The sequence below is a fragment of the Rhipicephalus microplus genome, unplaced genomic scaffold, assembly GCF_043290135.1.
Source record: "Rhipicephalus microplus isolate Deutch F79 unplaced genomic scaffold, USDA_Rmic scaffold_27, whole genome shotgun sequence".
Taxonomy (NCBI): Eukaryota; Metazoa; Arthropoda; class Arachnida; order Ixodida; family Ixodidae; genus Rhipicephalus; species Rhipicephalus microplus.
Genome location: NW_027464600.1, coordinates 5,736,378 through 5,746,652, shown reverse-complemented (window position 1 = coordinate 5,746,652; position 10,275 = coordinate 5,736,378). Strand labels below are relative to the sequence as shown.

At 43.6% G+C, this 10,275-nt stretch overlaps 1 protein-coding gene across 1 annotated transcript; it reads right to left on the bottom strand.

The window, feature by feature from the left end:
- Nucleotides 1-2,980: 2,980 nt before the first annotated feature.
- Nucleotides 2,981-3,961, bottom strand: LOC142786658 (uncharacterized). The gene is made up of 5 exons (XM_075884289.1): nt 3,937-3,961; nt 3,806-3,865; nt 3,639-3,743; nt 3,470-3,583; nt 2,981-3,174 (listed from the first exon to the last, which is right to left on the bottom strand). The coding sequence occupies exons 1-5, from the start codon at nt 3,959-3,961 to the stop codon at nt 2,981-2,983; spliced, it is 498 nt and encodes a 165-aa protein (XP_075740404.1).
- Nucleotides 3,962-10,275: the final 6,314 nt, after the last annotated feature.

Here is a 10,275-nt window from a genome sequence, read left to right as displayed (position 1 = left end):
CACAGCAATGAAGTCGCGAATCACGCTTGGGGTTAACCGAAATAATGCATATAAAAAAAGAGCACACAGAAACCACACGACACAATATAGCAGAACGGCAAAGGTGCAGTGTGCTCGCTGCGCTTAAGAACAGCTAGTCCAAAATGAAAAAAAAGCAGACTTGATGCCTGCTTGTCCTCAGAAAGGTAGGGCTTTGCAGCTTGCTCACTACGTGAAAGACAAACTTTATGCTAGAACACTGGCAGGTTTTGTGGCTTTTGTTATGCGTCGCCTTCATCAAAAACTTAAGATCCCAAGTGATTTGCGTCTGGGTGTTGCTGTGACGCTTGCGAGCTAAAATAGATTGTAGTCATCACTTATCCAGAATTGTGGACCTTAATTGGTGCTACGAGAGCGGTATTACAGGGCTAATAAATAGCAGAAGGAAACCACTTTGGCTCATTATTTTTCACAAAGGCTCTACATCGTACGTTATCACTCAAAAGCTATATAAAAATAAAATGGCAGCGTCCGCAGCCCCATCAAACGCTACAAGTTTGAGTATTCTTTTGAAAATTTTGATGAGCGAGATGAGGAGGCTGATGAGAAGCTAAAATACGAAAAGCGTGATAACGTGAACCGTGCCCACTTCATACTGTGTTCCTTACCCGCTCGAAGACATTTCAACAAGCGGTTTTGTTATCGATATATTACTTGAGCTGGAGAGATAAAGCATACACAGTGACCAAGCAAGCCACAGTAAAGTGTACAGTTTGCCCGCATTTGCTACAAAAATACAGACAGGATACCCAACATTCTTTTTAAGGTTATGCAAATCACTTCGAGCGAATACACAGTGTCCCTACTCCTCATAGCGGGTAACCTAAACAATGTATGCAACGAAGGAGTGGCTAGTCCAGTTGAGCTGAATATAAGCATATAAGACCATAATGAAGTCTGCTGTAACGAAGTAATATCATAACAAAGCTATTGCAGGATTCGGCTCAACTCGAATACTTTAGTGTAAACCCGCCGCTAATTGCTAACCTTTGAACTTGTCAAGCTGTATGCCTGAGATTGAAGACTGGAACCTAACCCTATCTAAGTTTCGGTTCACAAAACGCACATGCCAACATAAACGAACCCGGCAAAACATTTTCAGAAACTACGCGCGGCACCCAGCAGAGCAGAAATGAAAATCGCCAACACTTGACAGATGGTGATACAAAACATCGCACACTTTCAGGTGATGTGCAGTGGCCTCAATTATAGCAAGAAAGTGAGATTCAAGTTGTTGTACGTATGCAAAAGCTGCTTCTGATTCCCAAAAAGTTAGCTGGGGACGTGGTATGCTTTGAGCATTGTGAAATACTGGTGGGTACCCTAAAGCGTCTCACTGTCGTCTTTCAGTAACTGTGGGCAACTGCAACCATCACATGCATTCCGAAGGAAGTGTTTGATGAGAAAACCAGCTACATAATATGCAGCGGAGTAATCGATAATATGGGAGTGAACGTTTGTCGCAAGTTCAGAGAGATCATCTAGAGCGGGAAAGTCGTCAGGCTGTGGCTGTGCACACTCCTCATTATCCACAAGAGACGCACTGGTGAGGGAGAATGGCGAGAGCTGTTCCTGGAGGAGGTCACATTCATCATCCTCGACATTTCTGTATTCTGACAGCTTGAAGAGTTTTCTTATGCAGATGTGCTTCAGGCCACAAATAAATTGTGCTACATTGGGGTTGGTGTTGCAACCCTGTTTTTGCCTAATGTGGCCGGATATGTTCTCCAGAGGATCCTGTTGAAGCCTGCGTGTTAACAGGTATTCAAAATTGTAATTTTTGGAGAGGTCGTCCCATAGTTGACAAATTGCCTGAATTGTAATTTGCCAACCTACGATGGTTTGTGGTTGACGTCTGCCAACAAACTGCCATGATGCAATCCAGGGAAGCTGGCCTCGGAGGAAGTCAATCAGCTCTGAATCATGTTTCATGATTGCATGCCGCAGCTTTTGCGAAGTTCTTTTTTTACTCGAGCTGTTCAAGGCGTCGAAAATCCTGTCCATACGATCACAAAATTGAGCTGTAGTGATGACCGAGGCAGGCAGCACCTTCGCATACACCAATGCCGTGATAGCAATCGAAACTGATGCACTGAGGACCTGAGTTGCTCTGCTGACCTTCATATTAGAAAAAGGTTTCTGATGAACGTGCCGTTCAGTCAACTTTGGAGCCAATCGCAACCGCAACTCATGTGAGGATTGGTAAAGGCTTACAATGTGCGACCAGTTAACGATGTCATCCCCAATGTATAACTTGTGTGCTTGGACATTATTGCACGTTGTTTTAATTAAATGCGGAACATCAAAAATGTAATATACCCGCTCACCATTAACTTCAAAAAAAGGCTTTGCAACAGTCACTCTTAGTTGGTTAGCGAGACTTACATTTGAACTGCCCTGGTCACAAATGACTGCTTTCACTGCAATATTAATGCTCCTAAGCTCCAAAATGATTGACACCAGCAAGTTATGCATAACAGATGATGGTGTTGATGTGTGCCCTATAGTAAAAGCAACCGGTTGAACCCACTTTCTCGAAACGCCAACAAGAAGAAAAACCAGTGCTCGATCAGCGATGGTTGAAGTGCGATGAGTGCCAACATCTGTAAAACTCTGGACAACGTCTCTTGCAGCATCATAGTACAAATTCTTTTTGAGTGCTATTTCGTCGAAAACTAAAGCGCACGCTCGGTCCCGTTCATTCCAAGCTTGAGTATTTGTTGCAATGGAAGAAAGGATTCCTGGAATTATGCCTGGAGTCATCTTTACATTAGCTAGCCACCTCCTTAATGAACGCCGGGTGGGCAAAGAAAAATATGGAGCCAGAAATCGGTGTGCTCGCGGACCTCGGAAGTTTAAGTGAAGAGCAAATTTCTTGAACCACACGGGAAACCACTTGCCCTTGCGTTTGTGCCTCAAGCGAACATGTGCAGAAAAAAGTTTAAAAACCTCCTCGGTGACGTGCGGTAGGTCGGATAACTTCAAGGGCCTTTGAAGTCGATGACGGTGCTTGGTGAGGCTGTCTCCGCAGTCTTTTGATAGTTTTCCGCTGTGCTGCTATTTTGGCTTGCAGATGTTTAATGGTTTGCTTGTACTTCATTGATGGAGACATTGTCGCTGGCACACAGGAACGCACTGCAATAAACAAAAAATGGATGTAAAAGCGAAGAACAACTAATCCCATACGAGCACTTTCCTCGCTCTTTCAGACCCAAGGTGCACAACTTTCCGTGGTGCAAAGTTTTCGATTCCACTACCTAAAAACAAACCATTCACAATGTTGACAATGTACAAAAAAAATAAAAATCACTGAGAGCCCACCCTTACATTTTGTAAGTGCACACGTAGTGTCCTTTTGAGGACAGTTTCCTCAGAATGTCCTAAACATAAAATAGCACATTAAAAACAGCTACAATAAAAGCATAGTCACCATTTTCTCTAGGGCACTCAGGCATGGAGCTGTTGGCGGAGACGTCTTCTGGAGGGTTTTGCGAAGCTTGTTCAGTGCCTCGGACAGTGCTGTCGGAACAATCTTGCGAGCGGCCTTCGGAAGTCTCTATATCAATCCACTCTGGTGTTGAAGTGAACATACAACTTACCGGTCACACAAGTTCCTTTTGTGACAGCTGAATGACTGGTTAAGGTTTTCTCCGGCAAGACGAAGTCAGCGGAAATTCTTTCACCAGCTACAAGGGAGCTGCCACCTGCAGAGGTTTGGTCAACAGTCAATTTCGGTAAAAAAAAGAAATCGCGACCCAGAACGCACCCTGTTCATCGGGGCACCTCAATGTGTGGGAGCCGCTTTTTGAAGCCTCTACCGCAGGTCCTGAATAAATGAAATTACGACAATGTATCAGTAAGAGGCTTAAAATAACACAAACTGAAGCTCATCCGCACCTTGCAGTGCAGCTTCTTTAGCCATGTCACAGTCACTACTTGAAGCGACGCTCAGAGAACCTGCATATATGTGCAGTTGGTACAAGTTACAAAGCTTGTAGCATGGGGAAACTTAAACAGCTCTTTCAAACGCATAAATTGGTCGAACGTGGAAGAAAAGAGAAGGCACCAACTAGGAAACAAGTAATTTGTGATTTTTGGAATTATCAACAGTGGCAGCTTTCACTGATGAAAGGTACACGTACATGTGCACTCAGGCTTGAAGATAACGTGAAATAGCCCTTTAAAGTTTTTTAAAACAAGTTGCGCAGGTCAAGAGCATCAAAAAACGACAGAAATGTAAAGCTGCTGTTAGGAAGGTAATAGCCCACAATTCACAAAATTTAAGACTTTCCAAGTGTTACTTCTATAGTGAGGCTTCTCCATCGGCTACAAAGATCTTCACCGTTAACTGTCGCCACTGATTCAATACAAGTGGCTGCTATTGCACATATTTGAGTTTCAGTCAATCACTTACATAGTGCAGCTGGTTGCACACTGGGAACAGCCATTCTTGTAAGCCTTGTGTGCCCAGGGTCCATGAAACTTTGAGCAGTAAAATGTTCGCTGCAAACCCTGTACGTTGCGTACATTAGGCTGGCCGGCTTACTAAGGAGATCATCGCGTCCAGCATACTGCATCCATGCTTTCATCCTGCATTGGCAATGAACTATCAGCTGAAAGGGGAAGTGCTTGAATAGTGATTTTTTATTGTTACCCTCACTGAGCAAGTACGAACAGTAAGCCTAAAGACATGCAAACCATACAAAAGCTTTAACACACCTGCCGTCCCGTGGTATGCGGAAGAAACTCGTCCCAGGCTTCTTGTGGGTTCTGCCATTGTTGAAGCACCACGATACACAGCAGTAGCTGCCGTAGCTTGGACCGCCGGACGGCATGGCGTCAGCGCGGTCTGAAAATGTTAGTAAGTGGATGCTTCGCTGTCAAATTACGAAAAAGATATGTGCACGTCATAGGTGTACCAACAAACCCCTTTGAATGATTAGCTAATCGATGCACAATACAAAACCAGTGATACATCTCTGACCCATAAAACTCTGACTTGCAAAGATGTACGTCAAGACCACGTACAAAGATCTTCAGAAGTTTCTAGGCCGCTATCCCTTGTAATGCAATGATACCGCGGCCTGGGAACTTTAGAACACCTTCGTACGTACGCAGTATCAGCAGTACCTTGGGAAGAAAAATTGTAGTTGAAATTTATGCGGTAAAATTATATTGGAAACGTCAAAAAAATTGTGAGCAGCTTGCACTAGTGGCACAAGGCTAGCGAAAAAACGAAGATGATGGCCACTTGGCTAGTCCAGATTTGCCTCCGGCACACCAAGAATTATTCGTGTTCCGAGCCTTCGGGAAACGCGTCGTGAAGCATGCGAGGCCCAGCGAATGCTTCTCAAGATTTTGCACCGAGCCTATGACCTAGCTGCCCAGCTACGCTCAGCGCACAGACACTCGCGTCCGTGGCAGACGCAGCACGCGTCGCCTCGGCTTGACGCCGTGCCGCCTTTGCTATACTGCATACGTTGCACAATGTTCCCGTCTAGCCGCCGCATAGAGCCACAAACTTTCTTTTTAGCGAACCTCCCAGTCCTTACAAGCTTCAGAAAAAGGTTACAACTGCGTGAATGAGACGCCACGTAAGAAACAAACTCGCACACTCGAAGCGCAACGTGTGTGTGTGCATCTTTCTATGTTTGCTGCATGGTGTCTTATTGGCGCAAGTGTAACCGTTTTCTGAAAAAATGACCCAACAAGACCAACATGTCATTCAACAAGCTTCGCTTGAAAACGTGCCTCACCTGTTATCTCACGCACGAAAACGCCGATGCAGCCGACGTTGACGAAAGCGACGAAAGCTTCTCGCTGTCAGTCATGCATGAGCTTGTCGCTGGGTAGATGGTGTTTATGACAGTACGGCTGAAGAAAAATAATCGCGTAAGGTGTGTTGAATAAATTGTTTTTATGTATAAAGAACATACCAAATTTGGGCGTATAATTTTTATTTCATAAAAACAATTCTGTTGCATTGATTATAACTGTTTTTTTTTGCGCTTGCGCCCTCTGACGTTTGGTGAGAGCACTAGTTCGTTACGTAGTCGTGACGCACTTCCTGAGGCCAGGTTTCGCGGAGTGTCCGCTCTTGTCTTCTTCTTTCTCTATGGTTCACCGGAGAGGAAGGCGGTGGTCAAGTCCCGGCGGCAAACTCAACGCTGGGAAGGGACGGCCGACGCTTGGGTAGCCTGATAAGTCCAATGACAGCCGCGGCCAAGAACGCGGCTCACTGCGGAGGTCGTTGACCTGAAGCACGCATGGCGTTTGCCATGCCTGTCTCGAATGCTGGCTGGCGCTCGCTGCCGTAGGTGCCGGACTCGCCTGGCGGAAACGTCCTGGCGATGTTTCGCCCACGCCAGGTCCGAACTGCAAGGATGGCTGGTATGGCCCCAGCTGGGAGCCTGCTGAGACCTCGAGTCCGCAACCCGACGGGTCGCTGCTCCCATGCCCTGGTTCTTCAACCTTGCTTCTTCCTTCTAGTTACGTCTGCCTCACTCTGAAGCTGATGCTGATGACCTCTGATGAATGGCGCTTACCCACTAAGGGGGATGGGCCAAGAACCACGCGGCAGGATGCTTAAATGAAACTAAAATGAAAATGAAGCCAATCTGAAAAAGTAGCTTAAAATAATACTACCAAAAAACAAAAATGTTTGCTGAGCAAGCGGTCAAACCATCTTTTGTTTTTGAAAGACATAACTACGAATTATAAACTAAAGATCTGAAAAGGTAGGGGTTCACTAGCATGGTAATCTTTTAGTTGCGTTGATGTAATCAAACACAGCAGAGCATACATTCCTGTGGCAGTAACCAAATCAAGTTCCGCCAATTGATAAAATTACTGGTAGATTTACTTGTATTACTGGCTTTTGTGATGGGGCTACTAAAAATCTTTTTCTCTGATAAGAATAACGATGACAGAATAAAAAGAAATGTTCAATTGTTTCAATTTCGTTGCACCAAATGCATAGCGTTGACGCCTTGAGCCGAGCTTTGTTAAGGTAATAATTTAGTTGTGGAACTGCACAGCGCAATCTGGTATAAGGGACCTCTAACTGGCGAGATACACACCACTGTTTATTCCAGCAATAGCTCAAATGCTCGAAATCTTTGAATTTATCCAAATTACCTTTTCCCCATTGCAGGCAAGCATTTCGGAACCTTAGCGCGGTTACCTAAGCCGTATCTGGCAAAACTGGGATGGTGGGCCTACCCAGGGATACTGCTGCTAAAGAGTCCGCCATTTCGTTCAAATATAATCCGCGGTGGCCTGGTACCCAAAGCAAATGCAGTTTTTTTACGTTTTTCGGTACTAAATGCCGAAACGTATTCATCAGCTCTGAATTTACTTCCGCAGAAAGTGCATTACAAACTGATAACGAATCTGTAATGATAACTGCTAATGATTCGCTTGAGGGTAATTTGCGTAGGGCAAAAACAATGGCCAATAATTCTGCAATGAATACCGGGGTATAATCTGGGAGTCGAATCGAAAAGGACCAGTCCAAAGAAGGAGAGAAGATGCCAACCCCAGCCTTTTCTTTTGACACAGATGCATCAGTCGCTATGATATTGCTTATCTCGAGGTGAGCTAGATAATTTGGTAACTGGTCATTTAAATACCTATACGCCAATTGTTTCGCGTTATGAGGAAATATATTATCGAATTGTATGCTAAGCATTGACTTTAGGTTGTGTATTGGACCAATATGTCTAATTTTTACATTCAGTTGCTTCAGTAGCGCTTGTGCAAATACTATTTGCGGGGTGTGTAGTCGCGACCAATGGGTTTCGAAAAATAAAGTCGGTTCTCGAATGAAAGCGTAAAATGAGAGTCTTTGTTGTGAACTGTATATCTTTAAGAATCCTTGCACAGTAAGAATTTTAAACCCATTTAGAGGAGAAGGTAGGCGAGCTTCCATATACAAAACGTTATTTGCAACAAACTTTGGTAGACCCAGACACAAACGCAACGCTTCTCTTTCCAGCAGTATTAGGGGTCTCATTTTATAAGCTGCGCTTTCAGAAAATAATACACATCCAAATTTCATGATGGGCCGCACATAAAGTTTATATATCATTATTAGCACATCTCTTCTTAAACCCGCTTTACGGTTTGCAAGCTTCCGTAGCCACCCCATGGCCCGTGTTGCCTTGGAGTGCACATCATCAATGTGACTTCTCCAATTTAATGTATCATTGTATATGATGCCCAAATATTTAAGGGAATTCGCCTGCGGAATGAGCTCATTATTGTACATTAACGAGATGTTGATGGGCTGCAGAAAAGAGAAAGCATGAAGCACACTTTTCTTTACGTTTAGGGTCATATGAATATTTTAAGCCATCTTTCTATCATATTGAGATAATTTTGTAGACTCTAGTATAATGATTGAAGGACGGTATTACTTGCAAAGAAAGCAATATCGTCCGCGTACACATATCACTTAATATCCTTAGTTGATGGAATGGAGCTTAAGAAAATGTTAAATAAAACTGGCGACAGAACAGCCCCCTGTGGTACGCCACGTGTCTGCTTATATCTATTCGATGAGTACCCAACTTTAAAGCAGTAATATTCTCTCCCTCTTAAAAACTCCGACACCCACGCAGTGATGTAGTTGGGAAAGTGGTGATATTCCATCTGTTTTAATAAAATTGAATGCTCAACCCTATCGTACGCTTTAGCCAAATCTAGAGTAACTAAAGCACAGTATTGGCGCCGACGCCGAGCCAGTTGTATTCGGCTCACTAAATCAACATGCGCACACCATATTGAGCAACCAGATATAAAACCAATTTGACTGGGGTTAATTATTGCGTTATTATTAATATATTTGATTACCCGGGCATTCAAAACTCTTTCAATTAGCTTAACCAGATTTGACGTGAGTGATATTGGCCTTAAATTGACCAAGGCGAATACCTTTTTCCTGCTTTTTAAGAAGTGGAATCACTTTACACAGCTTCCATTCCACAGGTATCCAAGCTTTTGTCAAAAAAAATTCACCAGATTAAGTACTTCAGTTGGACAAATCTCGAATGTTCCTGTAATCATTGCATTTGTTACCCCGTCTGGTCCAGGTGCCGAAGGAGATAAGTGCCTTATATCTCTGCCAGCTCCTCTAAAGTAACCTCCTCGAAATCCTCGCCTGCCATTGGGTTCACAATGTGCAGTGGTATAGTTAACATAAATCTATCTTGGAGCCCTTTCGCAATATTTTCTACTAAATCAGAGAGCTCACGGGGGGAAAGAACAGAAGAGTCAATGTTTTCAGCGGGTGGTAACATCTTTTGAGATCTTAAAAATCTGAAGAGCGCTTTTTTGTTTTTAGCCCTAGAAAGAAACTCATGTCGTTTCATATTATAACCATCTTTTGGCTGTACTTACTGTGCGTTTGAATTCTGCTGCTGCGAATTTATAATCACACCAATTTTTCGGACATTGGTTGACCAGTCGTTGTTTCCATGCAGCTTTCCGTTTTCTATAGCTGCTCATGCACTCTTCAGTCCACCATGGACTAAAAGCACCTCTTGTGGCCGAGTCTAATTTAAACGTTGCGTCTTTTACTGATCTTTTTAACACTGCACACAGACTCATAGCCCTAATGTCACCTTGTATGTACTTGCGGTGATCAAAAGTAGCCCTCAAGTCTTTTTCTAATTTTCTATAGTAGAGGAATGAGCGGGCCTTTTCGGCGACATGTATTCTTGGAAAGTTCAGTACAAAACTAATAGGCAAGTGGTCACTGTTAGTAGCACAGTCTAAAGTTTGCCACGAACATATATTTAGAGATGAGCTTGAAAATGTCAAGTCAATTACAGATTTAGAGAGACCTCGGAGAAAAGTAGCAGATTGCGAATTTAAACAAGATAAATTCTTGTCAATAGCCCATTCCCACAATCATTTTCCGCTTAAATCTGTTTTAAAACCCCAGGCAACAAGATGTGAATTGAAGTCTCCAGTGATTATTATATCCTTTCTGCAGGCAGAGAACATATCGTCTAGACTTCGTGTGTCTTGCGCCCCGGCTGGGAAATACGCATTTACAAACGACAAGGGAGAAGCGTCTGGTAATATTATGTCTACTATCAAAATTTCACAATCTGGAGTCACACAACGATAAGAGATCGTAGCTTTGTGACTAAACTTAGTTGCTATCAAGACAGCAAGCCCACCACCTCTGCTTGGTCGGTCCAATCGAAATAGCCGATAATTGTTTAGGTA

Coding starts and splice junctions, on each gene's coding strand:
- LOC142786658 (XM_075884289.1), bottom strand. CDS start 3,961: ATGGCTAAAGAAGCTGCACTGCAAG. Junction 3,866..3,936: donor TAAAGAAGCTGCACTGCAAG/GTGCGGATGAGC, acceptor TCATTTATTCAG/GACCTGCGGTAGAGGCTTCA. Junction 3,744..3,805: donor GAGGTGCCCCGATGAACAGG/GTGCGTTCTGGG, acceptor AAACCTCTGCAG/GTGGCAGCTCCCTTGTAGCT.